General features: G+C 39.9%; 1 protein-coding gene across 2 annotated transcripts in view; it reads right to left on the minus strand.

Annotated features, from left to right (window-relative positions):
• LOC140075413 (voltage-gated delayed rectifier potassium channel KCNH8-like) overlaps positions 1–14,477 on the minus strand; it is a 326,146-nt gene extending 311,669 nt beyond the window's left edge. The window contains exon 1 of one of the 2 annotated variants that reach the window (XM_072121262.1): positions 13,902–14,477. In XM_072121262.1, coding sequence (XP_071977363.1) covers positions 13,902–13,977 — 76 coding nt within the window. In that variant the 5' untranslated portion in view covers positions 13,978–14,477. The remainder of the gene's footprint in view (positions 1–13,901) is intronic. The other variant, XM_072121261.1, reaches the window with a different exon arrangement.
• Positions 14,478–24,693: the final 10,216 nt, after the last annotated feature.

Here is a 24,693-nt window from a genome sequence, read left to right on the forward strand (position 1 = left end):
AAAAGTTTCAGGATTTAAAAGCTGCACCCAAATTGAGCACCAAAGAAATGGTCTGAGCGTGGGAAAAATGTTTTTGTGTCCCTGACACTGTAAATCTGTTGGAACAGGTACAGATGAAAATCGCTGTGATTGTTTGACAAAATACAGATGCAAAACCAATGTGCCCCAGTGTCCTGTATAAAATAATGATACATTTTTTTGTGACTTAAAGGGGTGGAAACAAAATTCTATCTAAATGGTACAGCTGTCTCTATAACTAGGTAACACTCACTTCAAAACTTAACTACTACTCTGTTCTCAACACTGGCTGGTCCCCCACCACTTCCTAAGTAAATCTACTATCTAAATCAAGCATAGAAAAACCAGATACACTTACTCATAGATCCAGGCACTGCGACTCTGGTAATCTTCTTATGTTTTTTATCCATGGCCTCCTTCCTTCTAAAATCAACTGTTCAAATTATGCTAATTAGCTAGAAGGGCTCTGAGCGTGTTAAAAGAGACCATCAAAGCTCTGGCTTTACAGGTTGTTTGACTGTCTCACCCTCCCCCCGCTCTCTCAGCACTGTGCTACTGCACAGTGTAACAGCCTGCAAAGATGCAGCCCTATGGGGACCTGGTAACACCCCCATGCAAATAATTTTAAAAGTTGATTTTAGAAGGAAGGAGGCCATGAATAACAAATATAAGAAGATTACCACAGTCACAGTGCCTGGATCTATGATTTATCCATGCTTCATTTTGATGGTAGATTTTTAGTGAACACCTTCTTTAATGTGCAATACAATTTGGGTTTGCTTTTGACTGCTCAGTGCAAATATTGATGTCTGCATCTTTCTACGAAGGTTTAATGTTTCTTAAGAACACTCTGTTTATCACAGTTACTTGAAATGTATCCTCCTTTAATATTTAAGTCTCAGTTGATGGGAATTCAACAAAATTCACAGTGTGCAGCTGTTGTCAGGCACAAGGAATCTGTTTAGATAAGTAATTAGTACATACGTTATTCATTAAGCCTTCAATGTTGCTGCTCTACTTGATAATTCCTAAAAATGACACATCTCTCTAGTGTCATCTATAATTACTTACAAATGTGGTATTTAATACTGAGAAAAATTGAATCAGGAATTTTGTAGGTGACATTCAAGAAAGTTCATTTACTTTAGTAGTAAAAGAAAGGGCAGAATGTGTGTACCACAAATGCTTGTCCTAAATGAGCAGATCTAAGGGTGCATTCACACATTGCAGTTAAAACTGTATTTCAACTTGATGGTCATTGGGTTTAAGTGCAGTTTCTTAATTTAATAGGGGAAAAACTTTAACTTAACTGGTGAATTTGATTTTCGAGAGGAAAAATATTCAAAAAATGTCATTCAGCTAAAGGGGTTGGCCGGATGTCTAAAATCATGGCTGCTTTCTTTCATGAAGGGCTCTGCACCTGACTGAGTCTATTTCTCTCTATACAGCCGAGCTACAATTCTAGCACAAACCATAGTCTGATGTGTTTTTAAACCTCCAGACAACCCCTTTAATGTCTTTTACCTTATTACTTTTCAGTTTTATTTACAATGCACGTAAGCAACCTTAGACTGCGACCACCAGCTGTACCTATCAGTAATGAACATTTTCTAGGCCAGAAACACATGAATGTGGTTGGTACATCCAGTGGCCGTATTTCGCTAACCGAATACAATGCCACGGAGGGGACCACAGGGATTTACGATGCAAGGAGAAGCGACCTGTAATCATGATTACATGGGGAAGAAGAGACTCCATGGGGTACATATATTATACATCTGGCTTTGGACAGAATCCCTGCACATGTAATAAACACAATGAAAGAAACGTTGGGGGCGGGGGGGCATTTATTAATCTTGGCGCAGGATGTTGCTGGAAGCATGCTATAATTTTCAGTGGGATGTAAATTTGTGGTGCAATGGATTCATGAATTGGCACACAAACAATAAGGTTTAGAACAGTCTCCCCATTCATGATTGTGAAATAGAGCTCCCTAAACCAACTTTGAGCTGCTGTTATTGTGTGATAAATATTGTCATACATTAAATCAAAATAAATATTATTATTTTCGCCATAATTTTTCGACCAAAAAAAAGAACAAGTTGTGAATGTCGGAAAAGTACCAATATTGTGAAGCCGACACTTCATAAATAAATTGCAAGAGGCGCAGCAAGGGAGAGGAAAATTCCGTCAGTTTTGCGTTTTCCATCATTTTGCTAATAAATGCCTCCCGTTGTGTGATGATCTATTACAGACTGCGAGGTTTATATTTCACAACAGCCTCTACCACCCATAATTGACAATCAAAGTACAACCAAGCCAACTAATAGGAGGCGTAAAGCTAGACAATGTTAGAATACAGCATTAGACACTTTAGTCAAGCTCTTTACTTATTAGCAGTTGCCTTGTTTTTAGGCCAGAAAATCAAACTTTAGGAAACAGTTACAGGAAAAAACATCAGTTTTAGCCCAATCTTCTCCATAATATAAACAGATATTTAAAGGGGTATTCCCACAGTGGCAAGTTTCTTACATGTACTCAGGATGACAAAATAACACGTTCTCTAATTCACTGTTATTAACGAAAAATGCAGCATTTCACAGATATAATTCCAACCTGTCTCTATCAGTCCTGCTGTACACAATTTCAGTTTCCCCTAGGTCCGACCCTGTAACTTCTGACTTAGGGTCGGGTAGCTGCCATCTTGGATGAGATTGTGCTGATGAGATTACTGTATCTTGTGTCTGTAGGTCTGTAGTCACGCCCCCTTCAGTCCTAGCAAGGAGCTGAGAGACACATGCACTGATTCACTTCCTGGCAGGAGATTGGGAGGAGAGACCAGCTGAAAACTACAAGCTACAAGGAGATAAGTGATCTGGGGGAATGCAGGAACAGATCTGTGAGGCTGAGAACAGAGATATAGTAAAGCTAACTCTGTAATTGGCATCCAATGGATCTCATGCATCTCGGATCTGCCTTATCTCTTTCTATGTGTCAGTATGTGAAAGTGCATTTACACCCGCACCCTGATAATCTAGCCACACTGTCAACACACAAAACTAGATCACATTTACTTACCCGTTCCCTGCGCGATCCCCGATCCAGACTATCCGACGAGGATGAACTTTGCTGCAATTCATGAAGATCGTGCGCACGATATCCTGCATGTGTCGCTTCCCTGATCAGGTCCACCGGAGTTCACCTTCTTCATGTTGCATGTAAGTGCTTGGCGTGCGACACAAATTTAAATGTTGAATCCCGCGTCGTCCGAATCCGTCGGGTCGTCCAGGCCGCTTCACTCTCCCCCCCCCCCCCCGATTTACGACAAAAAACGATCGCATGCGACACAATCCCCGGCTCAATCCCCCAAAGACCCTTAGTAAATAAGACCCAATGGGGCTCATTTACTAAGGGTCCGCAGACTGCGATTCTGTCGAGTTTCCCAAATATTTCCTTTTTGCGCCGCATTGCCCCGGGTTTTTGGCGCACGCAATCAGATTGTGACACATCGGCGACAGAAATGGGGGGGGGGGGTGCCGCCGGACAACCCAACGGATTCGAACAAACCACGGAATTTAAAAAACAAAATTGTGTCGCAAGATCAAGCACTTACATGCACCAGGAAGAAGGTGAACACCGGTGGACCTGAGCGGGGAAGGAAATTGGACGCACGACCTTAGTGAATCGTGGCAGACCCGAATCCTCGTCGTACAACGCACAGCGGGGATCGCGTCAGGACCGGGTAAGTAAATCTGCTCCAATGTGTCTGCTTAGAGAGCAGATTTACCCACACCCTGGGATTTTTCACTGAGCAGCATAGAGAGTGATAGGAGCTAAAACAACAATAACACTGAGTAAAATTGTAAAGTAAGGGATTAAAATGATCTTGATGTGTTAACATCACTAGGGGATTGAAATGTGAGAATTTTCTTTCATGGGAAAACCCCTTTAAGTGCTTTCAATTCTCAAAATGTAACGGTGGCATAAAGAGGGAAATGATTGCAATTACATGAACTGCTGATGAATCTCCCCCAATTTGTGAAGCTTTTACCTTCTGACTCCATGCATTGAGCTTTTAATACAATATTGTCCATGGATGTTTTTTCCATTAAAAAAGTTTAGAATGAGTTGTATGTGTGCATATAAGGATTACTAGAACAGCATGTAGCCAAGTGAATGCTCACAGCAACATCGAATATACAGGAAAATAAAACCTCTGGCCTTGCAGATCTTGTAAATTCATGTTAATGTGCAAGGAGACAAATAATTGCATACAAGAAATGCAATTTATCAGAAAATGAGACCAAATGGAAAAAAAGGGATCCTTTGATAACTCTTTACTTTGACATATTTGGATTCTCTTTATCAGTAGTGGATTAGAATGGGGCATTTACTTTCAAAGTCGGACAGTTCACGAAAAGTGCATTGTCCGTGTATTATGCTGGGTGCCATGATTCATTAAGATCATGTGCCAGAAATCATGAATGTGTCGCTTCCCCGCACTCATCTGACAGAATTCACCATTTTTTTTGGTTGTGCACCTTTAATATAGAGCATGCAACACAGTTGGAAAGTTAAATACCGCGCTCAGTCCAAATCATTCGGACCCACCGACGGCACGCCCCCTAATTTGTGTCACATAGAAGGCAGCGCAGCCGCACCACAAAAGGATCACGTGCAACACAATCCCAGTGGACACACTTCTTAAATACCCACACAAGCCGTTTTAGCCCCGAAAAAGATGCACTGTCTTATAAAGTGCGCAGCGCGATCCTTAGTAAAAGTGCCCCAATATGTACTTTTTTGGGCAGCAGAGTAGCAGTGTACCAACTAGTGAGCCACCTACTCGAAAGGCTGCATGAATATGTAATTTAGTTATTACATAAAAGCATATATAATGTATGCTATATATCTGAATATGATTTGTATGAAAAGTATGGGGATAGTTCACTTGTGTATTATCTCTCCCCATATATAACCCTAGCCCTAGTGATTTAGTCAGTAGATCAATGCTATCACGTATATGTTACTGAGATTTAGCATTTGAGGTAATAATGTTAAGTTTTTAGGACAGTTAATGTGGAGTCCCCAGGGATCTGAATTTACTAGCGCTAATAGTGTGTCAGGCAGAATCCCACTTCAGTGTTTCATCTCCATTTACATCAGAAAATAAAATCTAAGCAGCTTCACGTCTCATTGGATTCGGGCGGCAGTCTTATCAAGCCGTACAACGAGATAACATTAATTATAAAGTGGGAAACGGTTCTGTGTCGTAGGATCATTTTAATGATTTCATTACCCCCAGACACATGATGTGCTCGCATTCTCTGGTAAACATTATGACCCCTTGTACCTTCGAAAATTGTAACGTCTTAGAAAACGACAATTAAAACATAATTGTCTCACTGCCTGGATACATTTTGTTGCTCAACTTTGTGTTCGGCATTAGGGGTGCTCCTGATTTCTGTCATAGAGTGGTGCATTGTGGGTCTGTATGTAATCGCTGCAGTCTGTGTCACTCTGGTGTCAGCTCAATCTGTCTGTACATCTGCGATGACAGTAGTAGGAGATACTTAGCCAACTCTATAATTCACAGACTGAACAAAGGTATGGTGGGTGTGAAAGGGACTTGCATGTGCCTGTCAGAGACAACAGGTATGGGCGACTATTCACTCTATGAGCTCAGGATGATGGTCCACTCCAGCGTAAATGGGCTCCATCGCCTTGCTAAGTTATAAATGAAATAAAGGAATGAAGATTATTATTTCTGATTCATACATTTTAGATAACACATGTTCAAATCAAATCCATTATAATCCTTGCTTGGGTTGACAGACCCATGTATAACTCCGATTGCCATATGGTCCAATTTCTATAGTTATAATTTGACATCTATTTGACATGTGCTTCCAAGTAGCTGTCAGGCTCAGATTTACACTTTGTGTCACCAGGGCAACTTTTTATATCCTCTCTTACACCAATTAGAAACTTTAAAATTTCCTTGCCAATTTATAAACTACGCTGTAATATCTGTGCTGGCATCTTGCTTAGTCAGCAAGGTACAGCAGAGGCTGCACTGATTGCATTGTTCTGTCTGAACACTGGTCTATTTTTTCTAACAGCATGGATTAACTATGCACCACACCCAGGGGCGTTCTTCCTGGTTCACTAATGGTTAATCTGCTGTGGAGGACAGAATTCTAATAGCCTCTGAACCAAGATCATATCATCAGTGCTTGTTACAGTTCACTCTTGACCAAGCTTGTGTATATATTATGTCTACTTATATCTGGTATCTTTTGATCCCTTGGCTTGACTTTCCAGATTTGTCCATTCATTTGGTATTACACTCACCGGCCACTTTATTAGGTACATCATGCTAGTAACGGGTTGGACCCCCTTTTGCCTTCAGAACTGCCTCAATTCTTCGTGGCATAGATTCAACAAGGTGCTGGAAGCATTCCTCATAGATGTTGGTCCATATTGACATGATGGCATCACACAGTTGCCGCAGATTTGTCGGCTGCACATCCATGATGCGAATCTCCCGTTCCACCACATCCCAAAGATGCTCTATTGGATTGAGATCTGGTGACTGTGGAGGCCATTTGAGTACAGTGAACTCATTGTCATGTTCAAGAAACCAGTCTGAGATGATTCCAGCTTTATGACATGGCGCATTATCCTGCTGAAAGTAGCCATCAGATGTTGGGTACATTGTGGTCATAAATGGATGGACATGGTCAGCAACAATACTCAGGTAGGCTGTGGCATTGCAACAATGCTCAATTGGTACCAAGGGGCCCAAAGAGTGCCAAAAAATATTCCCCACACCATGACACCACCACCACCAGCCTGAACCGTTGATACAAGGCAGGATGGATCCATGCTTTCATGTTGTTGACACCAAATTCTGACCCTACCATCCGAATGTCGCAGCAGAAATCGAGACTCATCAGACCAGGCAACGTTTTTCCAATCTTCTACTGTCTAATTTCGATGAGCTTGTGCAAATTGTAGCCTCAGTTTCCTGTTCTTAGCTGAAAGGAGTGGCACCCGGTGTGGTCTTCTGCTGCTGTAGCCCATCTGCCTCAAAGTTCGACGTACTGTGCGTTCAGAGATGCTCTTCTGCCTACCTTGGTTGTAACGGGTGGCGATTTGAGTCACTGTTGCCTTTCTATCAGCTCGAACCAGTCTGCCTATTCTCCTCTGACCTCTGGCATCAACAAGGCATTTCCGCCCACAGAACTGCCGCTCACTGGATGTATTTTCTTTTTCGGACCATTCTCTGTAAACCCTAGAGATGTTTGTGCGTGAAAATCCCAGTAGATCAGCAGTTTCTGAAATACTCAGACCAGCCCTTCTGGCCCCAACAACCATGCCACGTTCAAAGGCACTCAAATCACCTTTCTTCCCCATACTGATGTTAGGTTTGAACTGCAGGAGATTGTCTTGACCATGTCTACATGCCTAAATGCACTGAGTTGCCGCCATGTGATTGGCTGATTAGAAATTAAGTGTTAACGAGCAGTTGGACAGGGGTACCTAATAAAGTGGCCGGTGAGTGTATATTGTTTTCTAGGTTTCTGACCCGACTTTGGTAACTTTTCTCTTTTCTTTATCATTTGCTTGTCTTGTCCTCGTCTGTTGTTATCACTTACAGCTTAACAGGGACTGTCACCCAGTTAGATAGGGACTGTCTGATCGGTTCAGTTTTAGGGCTCACAGTCTGTGTCTATCGCTGTTTGCAGTCTTCCCCATGACATACAAACCACTTGATATTTTCGGTTATTTCCTTGATATATCAGAAAATGTTATTACAGAAGTTGAGATGCTATGGTCATCAAGGGAATATTCTATTATTTAAAACACGGAAAAGGAAGGGCTTTAATCTACCATTTATATTTCTTTCTTTGTTCTCTAGTATAACAGTAAAGAGTAATGGGACTCATTTAGGCTCGAATTTAGTGAGCCCCAAGACCCTGCATTATTAGTGCTCGACAGGATACCCTCTTTGTACTTGAAGCATATATTTAGCATATATCATCTCAACTATCCTATGTATTCATATAATAATATTAATAGAATATATAATAAACTCTACTTGTAGCTGTACAGTGGTGAGCACCAAGATAAGATTTTACTGGTGGGACCAAGGTATCCCAGTCCAACACTGTAAGATCCTTGAAGAACCACACAATCCTTGGTTCAGGAATAAGGAACAATCGAATAATTTGAAGATAATTTATACCCTTTTGAATCCCACAATATTCCTCCCTTAAGTTGTATTGTATGCAACAGTTCTGGTAAAGTTTTTAAAGATTCTGGCCGAGAAATACTAACAGTAGATGTTGGTATAATATTCAGTAATCCACATTGCCAACCTACCCAAAAAACATGTAATTTTCCTTAGAAGTTTGCCTTAAAATGCTGTGTATTGAAGTAAATGCAGCATTTCTGTCACACAGGTAGCCAGGGCTGGCTCCAGGTGTCAGTAGGCCCCTATGCAACAGCTCCTCAGAGGGCCCCTTTTCAGTGAACTGACATGGCAGCATTAAAAATTTGGAAACTAAAACAGTCTCCTGTTCCCTAAAATATTGCCTAGTTTATCATCCCAATCAGCCCTCTCATGGTTATTTTATATAAAGCCCCCCTCAGACCCATGGATTTATTAGATACAGCCCACTCACTCCCATGTTTTCCTTATACACAGCATTATGTGGACCCCCTCAGCAGCTCTGGGCCCCGGCACTTGCCCAGGTATACCCGATGCTGACAGGGATTATACATACAGCATATTATGCATATGCATACAGCTTATGAGTCTGAGGGCCGGTTCTGCATGTAGCCCTCAGGCTCTCTATCTAAGGGCAACCAAATTTTCTACCACAAAATACAACCGTAGCACAAAATATTATAAATACATATTGAAATGGTATATAAGTTTTACATAAGTTCCTAAGTACCTCTTAGGGCAGAACCCACATTTTCATGTTTCAATCAATAGGCCTGTGTACTATCCACTGTACAGAAGAGCAGCCCCCTAGAAGCTAGAACAGTGTGAATGTGAAGTATTATACAAAATTATTTTCATCCAAAGGCTGTTCATTCTCAAAATTCTTGTTCCTTTGCTGCACTGCATAGCAATAGAAGTGCTAGCTGTTCTAGGCAACCACATATTTAAAAAAAAGCTAAAAAATATTCTTAATATTTGTTCTTAAGAAACGGCTTTTACCAGTCAAAAGCGACCATTGCTCTGGCAGCAGCGAAAGGAATTTCTGGCTTTATTAAAGCTCACGATATTGAATAATCCTCAGTAAACTAGGTGGATTTGATTAACATGTCTAATTTTGCCATCTGTCCTCCCCCTACTAATTATGGTTGCAAAGACTTCATTTTTCACAATCCTATCAGTTAGCGGCTTGCTACTGTAATGTGCTAAATGAGCAGAGCCGGCTAGTATTGGATGGTTTCATGCTCACACTACTTGTTGCACAGCATGGGGAAGTCGTTCTTACTAAATATCTTCCTTCTATATTCCCCTGCAGATTTTGTCATAGATATAAGCTATGGAGAATAATACATCTTGTTTCCATTCTAGGGGCAAACTGAGAAACTATAAAGAAAAAGGGTTCGGTATCAGATGCCTTCATTCTGAGTAAGGTTGAAAGGTCACATTGCAAGCTGCCACTCATTCTTTCTGCAGCCTATGCAGATGAGAAACTTTGTCTTCCGATGGCATCTACACTACAACATGATGGCTTATATAACCCATGCCCCAAGCCTTCACATGGTTTGCTGCCAAGCTCGTATTTCTAAACCTAATTGGCAGTAGCATAAAAGAGCTATTGGTAGAAACACAGTACAGCAATGTCTAAATCTGACTATATGTATTTACTCTGTGCTTAGATTTTCCCAGAACAGATTTGTAAACCCCATCCCTTCCCGTACATCTCTGGAGAACCCACACACTGGAGAACTACAAAGGATAAGAGCCTACGGCATATGTACAATTCTCTAGGCACCAGACTAGAAATGGAAATTGCTCATAAGCTGTATGCATAATCCCTGTCAGAGATTTAGGCGTTGTATGCATGCAAAATACAGACATAAATATAAAACGTAGAATCAAATACATAGAGAGACATGTTACATGTGATACATAACCTTATCACTAAGCTCCTGTACATAATATTATGATCAAAACAATCGAAAAAGCATACAAAGACTTAGCATAGAGTATCTTATTTACCGAGGCACAGATGGCACCTTAATAAATATGTATGTTAAGTACAATATAGATTGTGTTTTCAATTCATGCAAAACACAGATGTTATTGTTTGAGGTGTCAATCATAAAAGAGCAACAACTTCATGAGATAATATGAATTTATGTTTAACAGGAATGGAAATTTTAGGTTGGTGCCAAGATTTCCACTGTATGAAGTCAGTATGGAGCAATCTTAACCTTCGGAGAGGTAAATATAGACAAACACCTGTCACAGATCCACTATATTAGTTACAGAGCAAGAGATGGCCAATTGTGCATAATGCGGATCTTTATGGGGAAAGCACATTAGGATCTGGGTTAACGACCACAGAAAAAATCCACAAGACAAGAGAGATTTTTAAGTTCTCTGTCAACAGATTTTAGCCCATTAAACTACTAGCTCCCTCAGGGAGGATTGGAAATGTCCTTTCTAAAATTCCCTATTATATGTGAATTGTCTCCTGTTTACCTATAAAAAAAATCTCCAAATTTCCTCTGAAGTCAAGTGAACAAAAATAGAGAACAGAGAGATGAGTCAAGGTTAGAGGTTGCAGGGGATTCTTATCTTTAACATCACACCAAAAGCATATATCTAGATGCTACAAAACTGAGGATAGAAGCATCTAAAGTGACTTGACTCATCTCAGGCAAATATGACTCTTCTCTGCTCATTTTGACACTTTAGAGGAGGTTTTTTCATAGGTAAATGGAGGAGATAACACAAAAATATAGAAAAATCTGAATCATATCCATAGAAGAGAACTGACATGATTTGGATGAAGAAAATCTGTGCTATGTAAAAGAGATTTTGTTAATTCCATTAACTGGAATAATACAGCAGATGTGCTTCTGGCCTAAAGTAACTTATAACACATAGTTATTCAACACATATTACTGAAACAAGTCTTTGTGCTAGAAGTAAGTCTAGGCTGCCAAGTGTGCATGTGGCATGCGGGTCTGGGGGATTAATTAAAAAAAAAACCTTTGACTTTTTTGAAGCCCACCTAATTATTTTGACTATCACTTGGATTTAGTAAACAATAATCATCTCCTGTTTTTCTACTAAGATAATTACAATATGTCCTTGCCTGACTATTTAGTTATTTAGTTATTATGATTATTTCGCAAAAGCGAAGTTACCTTTCACTCTGATCACAAGCAAGATCTTTATGCAAACACTTTTCCGGAGATTGTCCAGGCAAATCAGACATTACAAAACGACTGTAAATAGCAGAGACGTAGTTAACCCTTAATGGTTAGCAAGGTTTGTTGATGCAATGTGGGTGTTTTCCATATTTATTCTTGTTACCAGTTTATGAAATGCAAAAACATCCATTATTTATGTTGCTTATCTGAATACAGAATAAACCATGTAGCCCACACATAACTGTGAATAAAAGGGGCAATTCTGTCTTATACATCAAACTGACACATGTTTTATGAGACACATTGTAGCAGTGTATGACTAGTGTGCCTAGGGTCAGAGCAAGAAGCCAATTGTCTTCAATTGGATCATGTATGCTGGCAGTGTGAATGGAAAGTGTCTGCTTTGTGACTTTATTACTAGAAATAGTCGAGCCATAGTAATAATAATAGTCAAGTCAAGTAATAGTCATAGTACTCATAAGGCCATAGTTCTCCATGCAAAAGGCAGCTGCGGATGCACTACATGTCAGAAGAATAGCAACATCTTTTCAACACTGCCCCCAGCTGTCATATCTTATCCTTGGCCTGGTGAATCTCTCTAGACAAGTCTATGAGTCCTAATTTTCAAGGAAACAAAAATCAATCTATGTACACAGTGATGCAAAGTTCCAAGCAGAATGATGAGCCCCCTTAACACATCCCTCTCTATCCAATTCACAATTCTTTTGCATTTTAATCTATTTTCCCTCTGGCCCTGTTTCATTTAAAGTTGAGGCTTTACACATGAATAAATCACTAAGATTTGTCATTTCTTTGTTTAACTCTATCTGCAGGCAATCATACCCCAGTCATTTGGCTTGATCGCAGAGCAAACAAATGTATCCAACCCATCAGATTATTAATCTGTAAAGAATGAAATGACAGGAAAGCCAACCTTGCCATCTACAAGACATTTAGATTATGCATGCAACCTCTAGGACCTAGGAATTGTATGTATATTGGCCAGTTCTTCATCTTCAGACAGTGATTTGTTTAAGCCCAGAACACACAAGAACCTATTTGAAAATGTTTGCTAGATAAACTAGACAAAGTCAGATTTTCATGTGATTTTCATACAGCTCAGCTTCCTGGGGAGTTATGTGTATTCAGGATATCTCAGGATAAGTTGATCATTTCCTTATGCAATCTGTTTCAGGGACATGAGCAGAGGGGTGAAGCAGTACTATATTTGTTCTAATGGCTTGTGGTTACTCATTTGTTGAAATAAATCAGCTTTCTTACTGCCTTTCATGACTCTAGTGTGCAGTCAATGTGCCCAGTCAGGCAGGCATTGCTATCTACACTATGGGAATGAGAGTCTACTCTATCCATGGTGCTGAATTTAACAGCTTGAAAGGAAATAACCACAGAACATGAGAAAGGGATTACTTGGAAATGAAACTGAACATAACATGATACTATCTACAGAATGTGCACTCTCCTTGCTTGACCCCCATGTAATATAGGGTCAAATAAATCTGTTTGATCTAGTTTGTAATATCCACATTTATCACATTTCCAAGCTATATCATTGCTTCAATAATTGAATTGCAATATCTGCTAACCAGCTGGATACTGAGAGGTCCCTGGAGTAGTAGGTAGAAGTAAAATAGTTTAACCGGCTGCGTGCATTGATGTACTTTTCTACAATTGTGGGCATGTGACCAGCCCTAGGGCAAAAGACCAGACACATAAATATGGATTTGATCAAGAATCTGTTCAAGCTAAGAACTAATGTTGTACAGTAATTACGATGGAAAACTGGAATAAATTTAGTTACAAAGCAAAATTGTTTTCTTATTATGTATATAAGTACAAAGGAAGTTTTATGCAAAACAAGGTAATTCCCTTTCAAATAATAAAGATTATTCTGCCATCCAATGTTTTCAGCAAAATAGAAGACATAGCCTTGTACTGGTATACATAATATCCTTTGGTCATATCTTGCCATACCCAGACATGCTTCTAGAAACCTCTGGTTTGTGTGAACACTCACTATGGGCATAGTAGGGGTTAAACAAGTCATCCTAAATATTGTATGCACTAGAGGAGATTGGGTTTCTACTACAGACCAAAGAGGAAAAAATAGTCACTACAGTTTACTACAATGGGATGTGATGACAAAAAGATATCACTATGGGACATGTGACATTCACTGTAAAGGCAAATGAAAGGTGTCACCAGGTCACAAGTGATGTAGAAAATAGCCATTTCTTTAAGAACTGGAATAAAACTTCTGAATTAGTGGCATTAACAGGGCTTAGCAATGTTCATTTGTTAGCTGGCATTAAACAAAAGGCAGGTTCTCTACAGTTAGGAGGCAGAGAAGTGCTCCACAGGCTGGCATGCTACATAATGGGATCTATAGATGCATGCATAGGGAAAGGGTGGGATTATAAGTATCATGCAGAATCTAGAAGATCACTTACGGGTTCCGTCGAATCTAGTAGCTATAGTATCCAAGAAAGTGTTTTGTGGGGCCAGCAAGCCTTTCATTACAGGCATCTTCCTAGCAACTAATCCATGCACGCCTGGCTGCACAGTGTGGATGGAAGATGGGTGCACAAAGGAGCAGCAAGGAGTTGAGAAGTCTCAAATTTGTCCAGAAGATCAACCCCCACAGCCTGATCTCCCCTGACAAAAAGACATCCACTTGTCAAGCATGGCTCTTCCCTGACAATGTCATTAATTGCAGGGCTGGGGAAGGGGAGGGGGGCTGCCAAAAGTTGTTTCCAAGTCTGTTCTACTGTGAGCAATGCAAGACACTACAACAGGTCTGAGGCTAGAAGATGCTGCTGCACTTGATGAGGCTCTCCAGTGCTGTGGTGCTGATCCTGGATGAGGATGAAAGAGCTCCCATTCCCTTGTGTGCTCTCATTCTCTCCTTTTCTTCTTCTCTGGCAGATGTAGGATCACGTGGCTCTCCAGGAGGAGGAGGAGGAGGGGAGTGAGGATGAAGAGGCAGCTCCCAGGTAACAGCCTGTCTGAGAGCTGGATGGATGGGCAGGGCACAGGCTGAGGCACCTTGCTTACTTGGAATCAGCACAGTCATGTTATGTCTGCATGCATGTGCAGGAATAGCTTCATTACGTGCTGTCACATTCACACATATGGTTATGTCACAGAGAATAGAGGATAATATAAAAACCAGGGTGGATGGAAAAGGGGCATTATAATATAGTGGGGTGTCCCTTTAATTGTTACATTATATCTGGGTAAAGATCTAATATTTATATTCACCATAATAGCCTTCCATTTGAACTTCAGTGATATGTGTAATTCTATTAAATTATTATTCATTTCCATCTATAAATATTATTGATTACAGTAAATGTTTAGCATTCAGATGGTTATTAATGGCAGGCTAAAGCCACATGCAATTTTGAGATTTTTTGGGGGGAAGGGAAGCTGAATACATATAGAGAAGAATAATTTAAATTAATAAGAAGAAATCTTGTGAGGTTCACACCTACTGGTTATAGCTAAGAAGAAAACGTTAAAGGGGTATTCCAGGAGTAGACTACTGCATTGGTCATAAATATACAGTAAGATTAGTCCCCACTGGATTCTGCAATAGCTTTTATATGTATTGTGTTCCTTACGCCTTTAGCGTGCCCTCCCCCCACCAAATCTCTGGTGCTCCAAAAAATGGGTAAATCTGTGATGGTCCATCTCCTATTGATCAGCTGTTTGTAGCGGTGCAGTGTCCATACAATGTTTCAGAGATATTACATCAAACTAAACCCTATTATAGCCAATGGGATTGAGCTTGTAGTTAATTTTTCTGGCTCCTAGTGTACAAAATGGTGCAAGTCCCACTATACCACAGGCACCACATAAATGATGGGTTGGGGTGCTGAGAGTCAGATCCCTACAAATTTGATATTGGTAACATACTGTATGCTAAGTAATAAACGTCTAACATTGGCCATCTCAAATTCCATACTCTTTATAGAGGAAACATTCAGGTTTTGTGAGAGAGACATGCCAAACGTCAAACTCTGTGGCTCTGCTACTGAGAAATTGGATTAACAACAGCGCCACCTGTGTAACATTGTAGGGTACTGCAACACTCTTACATTTCATAGTAAGATTGGACTCACAAGTTACCCGATAATATATATTAGTACAGCATATTATGGTACATCATATACCATATTGAGTGAAGTAGCATGATACCAAATGCCAACCCGAACAACCGAACTGTGATATGCTGTTTATACAACTTCTGTCACAGTAAAAGAAAAGCAAACTGATATTGTGTTAATTATATATATATATATATATATATATATACAGGGCCGCATCTGCCATGAGGCGAGATGAAAATCTCGCCTCAGGCGGCAGAATGCGGGTCCCTGTAAAGGGCGGTGAAATTCGCGCTCTAAAGTGGGCGATTCGGGCGTCCATTACGCCCGAATCGCCCACCAGCTAACTAAATCGCGCCTGTCTCTTTAAGACACAGGCGCGATTTATATGCGGAGCGACGCAGCGCCTTTCCGGCAGCTGCGTCGCTCCGTTCTAATCAGTGACACAGGCGTCATGACGTCACGCCGCCTGTGTCACTGTGCGGAGCCGCGGCTCCGCAGAGTGACACAGGCGGCGTGAAGACCGGGGCCGTGCGCTGAGGGAGCAGCTGCCTGTTGGTGAGTGTGATTTTATTATTTTTCATGTACTGTCATTTATTTTATGTGGGGGAGTGGGGAGGTGTCGCTATCGTGGGAGGGGGGGGGGAGTACTGTATACATTATATGTGGCCATAATTGATGTATACTGTGGGGGGGGGGTATACATTAATACATTACATGGGGCCAGAATTGTTTTATACTGGGGGCGGGGGGGGGGGGGTTGGTTACTGTATATATTGTATGGGTCCAGAATTATTTTATACTGGGGGGGGCTTGGTTACTGTATATATTGTATTATGGGGCCAGAATTGTTTTATACTGGGGGGGGGGGGTACTATATATATATTGTGGGGCCAGAATTCTTTTATACTGGGGGGGGGTACTGTATATATTTTATGGGGCCAGGATTGTTTTATACTGGCGGGGGGGGGGGGGGGGTACTGTATATATTTTGTGGGGCCAGAATTGTTTCATACTGGGGGGGGGGGGGGTACTGTATATATTTTGTGGGGCCAGAACTGTTTTATACTGGGGGGGATGCAGTATATATTATATGGGGCCAGATTCATTTAAACTGGGGCGGGGGGGGGGGGGGGGTTGTGCTCTATATATTATATGGGGCCAGAATAATTTTATACTGGGGGGCTGTATATATTGTATGAGGCCAGATTATTCTTTTCCTGGGGGGTTATATATTTATATGGGTCCAGATTTCAGCTGGGGGGCTGTATATGGGATACAGTATATTACTAAGCTGGGGGGCTGTATATGGGATACAGTATGTTACTAAGCTGGGGGGCTGTATATGGGATACAGTATATTACTAAGCTCGGAGGCTGTATATGGGATACAGTATATTACTAAGCTGGGGGGGTGTATATGGGAGACAGTATATTACTAAGCTGGGGGGCTGTATATGGGATACAGTATATTACTAAGCTGGGGGGCTGTATATGGGGTACAGTATATTACTAAGCTGGGGGTGCTGTATATGGGATACAGTATATTACTAAGCTGGGGGGCTGTGTATGGGATACAGTATATTACTAAGCTGGGGGGCTGTATATGGGATACAGTATATTACTAAGCTGGGGGGCTGTATATGGGATACAGTATATTACTAAGCTGGGGGGCTGTGTATGGGATACAGTATATTACTAAGCTGGGGGGCTGTATATGGGATACAGTATATTACTAAGCTGGGGGGCTGTATATGGGGTACAGTCTATTACTAAGCTGGGGGGCTGTATATGGGATACAGTATATTACTAAGCTGGGGGGCTGTATATGGGATACAGTATATTACTAAGCTGGGGGGCTGTATATGGGATACAATATATTACTAAGCTGGGAGGGGGCTGTATATGGGATACAGTATATTACTAAGCTGGGAGGGGGCTGTATAGGATACAGTATATAAATAAGCTGGGAGGGGGCTGTATATGGGATACAGTATATTACTAAGCTGGGGGGGCTCTATATGGGATACAGTATATTACTAAGCTGGGAGGGGGCTGTATAGGATACAGTATATTACTAAGCTGGGGGGCTGTATATGGGATACAGTATATTACTAAGCTGGGGGGCTGTGTATGGGGTACAGTCTATTACTAAGCTGGGGGGCTCTATATGGGATACAGTATATTACTAAGCTGGGGGATGTATATGGGATACAGTATATTACTAAGCTGGGAGGGGGCTGTATAGGATACAGTATATAAATAAGCTGGGGGGGCTGTATATTAGGGGGTGCTATATATTCACATTGGTCAGGGTTGCACTGTATGTAAAATCACATGTAACATAATAACAGGGTGGGATATATTAGTTATAGGATACCATAGATTACTTTGCATAATTTAAACTAAATGTTAGGGGTCTGTATTAATAAATTGGGGGTGTTGTATATTGATTGGCGCTGTACACGCTATAATTCCAGTAGAATATATATAATGAAGGGATGTTTTATAAGTGGGGTAGCGTGCGATCAGTTGTGTTGTGAGGGGTATATATTATTTAGGAGCGCAGTGTTGTTATCCAGGAGACTTTATACTGTAAGTGACAGTGGTATTTTTAGGGACGCCGGGTGGAGATGCTGCACGGAGCTGAAGATATCCGGCCGTGAATTCACCTGTGATACTTCATGGATTGGAGAACCTGGAATAAAGTCCTCCTGATGGAAGAGATTGTCATCTATAAGGTACTAGATGTCACTAATGCCTCTCTGATCCTGTAGTCAGTCACACAGTGTCAGGGAGCTGTCTGTAGGGTTGTTACTTGTTAGTAAAGTTTTCCGCATTTACTTAACAGGGAACCTGCCCAGTCCTACAATTCTGTCTGGCATTAGGAAAGGAAGAAATACATTGACTGGCCTAATGATCAGTGAAGCAGGACTGAATTATACCAAGCAACAGTTAAGTGATAATCAATAAGAAAGTCAATATGACAGAGTTTATAGCTGTAGGAATTAATGTCACATATTATTTTTAAGATGGATACACATTTTCAGGAAACAATGATAGTGTTATTGAGGGAAAGAGACAATATTACTTTCCAAATGGCAGCTGTGATATTCTTTATATGGCTATCTCTATATTTTTATTGCTATAAATAAAATCTCAAAAGAGAAGTTCTGGTGGATCTATCATATCTGCATAGTACATACAATTCCCATTAATGTGCACTACCTCACTTCCCCTGCGGGGTTGCTGCAGGTAAGCTGAGCACTTGCTTCCAGGTTTTCACATAGCTTACCGTTTCACAATATCCTGTAATAAGCTTATTTAGAGAGGCCTTTCTAAGTATACAGGTGGTCCCCTACTTAAGAACACTCGACTTACATACGACCCCTAGTTAAAACGGACCTCTGGATATTGGTAATTTATTGTACTTTAGTCCCAGGCTACAATGATCAGCTGTAACAGTTCTCACAAGTGTCTGTAATGAAGATTTAGTGCTAATCCTGAACCCAACATTTTTAAAATCCAATTGTCACAGAGACCAAAAAAGTTCTGTCTGGGACTACAATGATAAAATATACAGTTCCGACTTACATACAAATTCAACTTAGGAACAAACCTACAGACCCTATCTTGTATGTAACCCGGGGACTGCCTGTATAACAAAATGCGTATTTCAAAACTGAAGCTACTTTAAATGCCACATGCATTGTAAAAACCTGGCTGTCATGGAAATAAACTTTTGACCAAGTTGTATATATCAGATGATAATAATGATCGTTAATAAAAATAATTTATTTAGTAAATATCTTCCTTTTCCCTTCTTTTTCCTCTGCCTTTCTTATTTAAGCAGTATGTGTAACTCAGCTTTCTGTACTGTATCTACTGACAGCTAAGAGATAAAGGAATCCAATAAAGTATCTAATGACTTACCTCATTACAGACAGTCACTGGTTAGTCTAATAACCTTACAGAGTGTCAGAGAGTCAATTTTAAAATTATTATTTAGGCATGGAAATAGTTCATGTCTGAGATGGAAGGAGAAGGCTTTCACAAATACTGATCACTACAGGAGAAAGAGGAGAGAAAAACCCACAGGGAAGACACTTTCCTTATATAACTATAAAACTAATGCTCATAGAGAACTCTATCACCCCAGACTTTTATTTGAAGGTGGAATATGGTTTAACATGCTTCTCAGACCAAGTACAATATCTTAAAGGTCAACAATGTTATTCGGCACAGATTTACTAATTACTTCCCACTCTTGTCAGCTTATTATCCTATTGCAGTATTAAATGTTGTTTCTTATGAAAGAAAGAAAAAACTTGTTGACTATTGCCAAAGGCAAATGTAGATAACAAAGTGAAATTAGTTGGTTGTGTCTATTGCAAAACCACTTGAGGTTTGCACCAACCCATAATTATTCATAAATTCCTAAAATACCTTAACAATACTACACTTTGGGGCACCTTTACTTACCCTTCCTGCATTGTCCGACCAGAATGCACTATGCCGCGCACGATTTACTACGATTGTTCACCCAATATCCTGCATGTGTCGCTTCCCCGCTCAGGTCCGCCGGAGTTCACCTTCTTCTTCCTGGTGCATGTAAGTGCTTCATCTTGCAACACTATTTGAAAGTTAAATACCTCACTCAGTCCAATTCAGTTGAAGTATCCGATGGCCTGTCCCCCGATTTCTGTTGTATGAATGCTGAACCATAATCCGATCACATGCGACACAATCGCCAGTTAAATTCCTGTCACAGTGCCGCAAATCCCAAAAAAGGTCAGAAAAACAGATGAAACTGCGATCCGCGGACCCTTAGTAAATAAGCCCCTATAGCTGTACTTTTTCGTTTCTCTATTTTTTCTATTTCTGACGGAACCAAATATGATCAGGTCCTGTTCTCCACATTTCTGAAATAAAAAACATATCAAAATAGTATTTTGTTATTTGGGGTTTTAGATGTCTAACAAAACTGATATTTCCACAAACCAGTGAAAGTGGTTGTGGTCAGCCTGGAAAACTGATATATATACCTGTCATCATAACGTAGCCAAAGCTCACTAATGGAATAGGCTAATTATTTTTTTGTTGTTGTTGAAATGAACAATGTCTCAAATATTTTTATTCATAACAATAATAATATAATCTATTTCTTTAAAGGCATAAAGTCGGATTAGTCTCTAAACACTTGAGCATGCTCATCGTTATATAAACTGGTATTTTATGATGGATATCTACGAAATTCTAAGATGGATTTCATAAAATTGGAACACACCCTACAGTTGCTACATAAACACCATGCACAATGATTGATACCATCCCATACATTGCTAAATTTACCAAGATATCTCTCTTCTTTACATAGGCTACTAAATTAAAACAAAAATCCCCCCAGAGAATCAGGCAGCATTAACTGGAGTATTATGGAGTATCTGGTGCAGGCAGTCCCCAGGTACATACAGGATTGGTGCTGTAGGTTTGTTCTTAAGTTGAATTTGTATGTAAATCGGAACTGTATACTTTATAATTGTAACCCCAACCACATTTTTTGGTCTCTGTGACAGTTGGATTTTAAAAATGTTAGGTTGTCATAAGAACCAGGATTAACAGTAAAGCTTCTTTACAGACACCTGTGATAACTGTTACAGCTGTTTATTGTAGTCTAGGGCTAAAGTAAAGTAAATTACCAACATCCAGAGGTCTGTTTGTAACGAGAGGTCGTCTGTAAGTCGGGTGTTCTTAAGTAGGGGACAGCCTGTATTTGGTGAGTTTCCCTGTTTTACATTTTTTCCATTAGGACAATTTACCTCCAGTAGAAAACTATACAAGAATGCAAAGCCCCTAATAAAATGTATAAAAATATAAATTGTAATGTATAAAAATGTAATGTATAAAATATAATGTATAAAAAAGTTACCATACAATATAAACCATGTAAAAGGCACCAAAAAGACAGAAAGTGGGGATTTATTAAGCACTGCACTTGATGATAACCCTGCCTCATGAGGGGGGGGGGCCTCTTCTCTATAGCCACTCCCAGGTGATAACTGCCTAGTCACAGAGCACATGACATTGAAAGGTACTATATTATATATCTTTTCTTCTGTTAAACCCATTTTTTATACCAAAACTCTTTGGCGGTGTATGTACTATTCTCTGTGGGGACTTGAGGGGGGGGTTGCTAAAAATGGGTCTCCTGGTGACAGGTTCCCTTAGCCCCAGACAATTTTTTATGCCCCAGTGACAAATGGATTTTCAAAATTTTGTGCTGTTATGTGAACCAGGATTATCAATAAAAGTTCATTACAGACACCTTACAGCTGATCATTTCAGCCTGGGACTAAAGTAACATCCAGAGAGCTTCACCAGAGGTCACAGTGGCCAGAGAGGTTCATCTGTAACTGGAGGTCGTCTGTAAGTCAGGTGTCCATCAGAGACTGACTGTAATATTATTATTATTATTCCATGTAATCTAAAGTTCTAATCAAGCACTAAATTTTACATTTATCACTCTTTCATCCATACTCATAAATAATATATCACCTGATTTACAGACAAAATGACAATAAATATTCTTAAATATTATTATTCATGATAATAATATAATCTGTTTTCCAAAAAGGAACTATAAGTTGCATATTTGTTTGAGACCATAAAGATGGAATCATTTCTACATTGATCACTGTTGCATCCATACTCAAAATTAATATAGGGGTTTTCTGTGAAGCAGTCCCCTAAGTAATATAACAGACAGGATTACGACTTCTATAAATATTCTTTATAGAGGTCATTGACTCCACTAGTGACAATAGAAGATAGCACAGTTTATCTACTATTTTCTATAGATCCCATGAAATCCATTATTGTATCACTACTGACAATGTGACAATGAATGATGTAATAATCTATTTACTCCTCCTATCTACACAGAACATGCCTACAAAGCTCTCCATAAACCCGCTCCAGTCCATTGCTGCTAACAGAGATTAGGCAAGATGGCAGCCCCCGCAGTCATGGACAGAAAATAGAATACAACAACTCTACAGACACAATTTAAAAAAAAAAATTTACAAAAAAGTGATTCCTTTTTTAAATCTGGCTTTAGTGAATCGAAAAGTAAATTGGTGACATATTATTTTAACCAATGACCAATGTAATGAATTGTTAAAATGTATCATTTCAGCACACATTCCGGGCATTGCAAACAATAGGCCACAAATAATTATCATCTGTTTGTAGACTAATTAATTACCTCTAGCATAAATCAAATGATAAATAAAATAAGACATTTACTATGTTTGGAAGATGTCAGAACATATAAAAGGGATCATTTCCAATTATAACCTTCACATTCTGTATAATCTCTTTCCCTTCACCATTCTCTGCCTTGCCAGTGTTGACCATCCTCCACATATTTCCTAGCTTCATCCACAAATGTCATATAACATTATTGTCACTAGTTCCTTAGCTAATGAGCAGCAGGTGCCTAAAGCTCAAGAAAATACTGCTAAGTCTTCTGTATGTCCAGAAAGATTGGAACATGATACGGTGTATGTATGATATGAGAGATTCCAAGTTATTAAGAAGATTCCTGAAGAATACAGGTCAATTATTTGACTTTGTAAAGTCTGCTGCTAAACCCTGGGTTGGGTAAGAAGAATTTTGGGAATACCTTTTGGTTTATCTTGATCAAATCCAAATGTCCATTTCCAGAATGACAGTTTCCCGATTACTAAAAATGCAAGTTATCAATACCATAAAAGATATACTAGCATCGCCTCTGATAAGAATAGTAGTCATTCGAGAAGTGACGCATTGGATCCAGGAGAATGAAAAGTAATGACATTGTGGGTCCTGACCATTTTGCCCATTGAATATGAAGGCTGCATTGCATTGCAAGCATCACATAATTATTTTTCCGCATTACAAGCTTGGAGATACAGCATAGGATATAGTATTAGACACAGAAGAGCTAAAATTATTACTGATAGATTGATTTAATCTGACGTCACTATACAACACATATTGTTAGGGATGTATTTTTAGGTATATCTAAAAAGAACTGTTTCCATGTCAAGGTTTTTTTTTAGCATTTCCAAATAGAGCCTCTACAAGATAGATACAACAGGGAAGGATGGATTATATGAGATGGGGGAGGGGAAACATGGAACACTATCATCACCTGTCATATTATGCCACCATTGCAAAGTCCGTTTGCAGAATTGCTTTCTTCCTAGTGAATTTGACAAGTATAATTGTAAAGCCATGAAGTGATGTACCATGTACATTTTACATTTTATTAAAAGTTTTTGTTGTTCATTAGAGCAGGAAAGACAAAAATCAAAACATACCATCGGTTTTGGACATGACTGTCAGATGAGGTACATAATCTCAACAGTAGTCAAAAGAAATCAAAACACAAATGGTATAATAAATTGTGTGAATGCCGGTACTGCAAGGCAGGAGAAAGACAATCCATCGGACAAGGCCATACTGACCATTCGTGTGGGTTTAGCATATCACACCAAACACTTAAGATAAAATTAAGAAACAAGAACATGTGCAGTTTCCATGGGTAATAGGGGGTGAAGAATATTCAAATTGGGGTTGTAGTAGCCTGTCTCCTAGGGCATCGCCGCAAAATTCTGCACGTACAGGGGAGTTCCGGTGCAGAGTCAGACCGTGCTCCACATTTATTACTGCGATTCAACAGAAATGTGGCACACACCCATTAAACTGAGAGCACCAAAAAAAACCTGGCGCGTACCTAAGTACGAATGGCGCGTGTAGGGCCAGTGCCCATTAATCTGGGGCACTCTGCACATCACTGAGGCAAACTGCACACAGTCTTTCGGAATATCCACGTTCTTGAGGAGCGGTGCCACCAAGTGCATACAAGTTCCATCTCCTCACAGTTCTAAGGCTCTGAAACAGTGCGCATGTTGGATGAATTTCTGATATTGTGTGCCTGCTATGTTTCTCCTTCTTTGTAATATTCTGAATAAAGAGGCTTAACCAGTAGTTTTTGTTTTTTTTACTGATAGGGCCAGTTCATAGTTTAATTCATGCATCACTTTTTTGTGAGCTAAAACCATGTGTGATCAACTAGCATCCTTACCTGG

Source organism: Engystomops pustulosus, chromosome 8, assembly GCF_040894005.1.
Source record: "Engystomops pustulosus chromosome 8, aEngPut4.maternal, whole genome shotgun sequence".
Classification (NCBI taxonomy): Eukaryota; Metazoa; Chordata; class Amphibia; order Anura; family Leptodactylidae; genus Engystomops; species Engystomops pustulosus.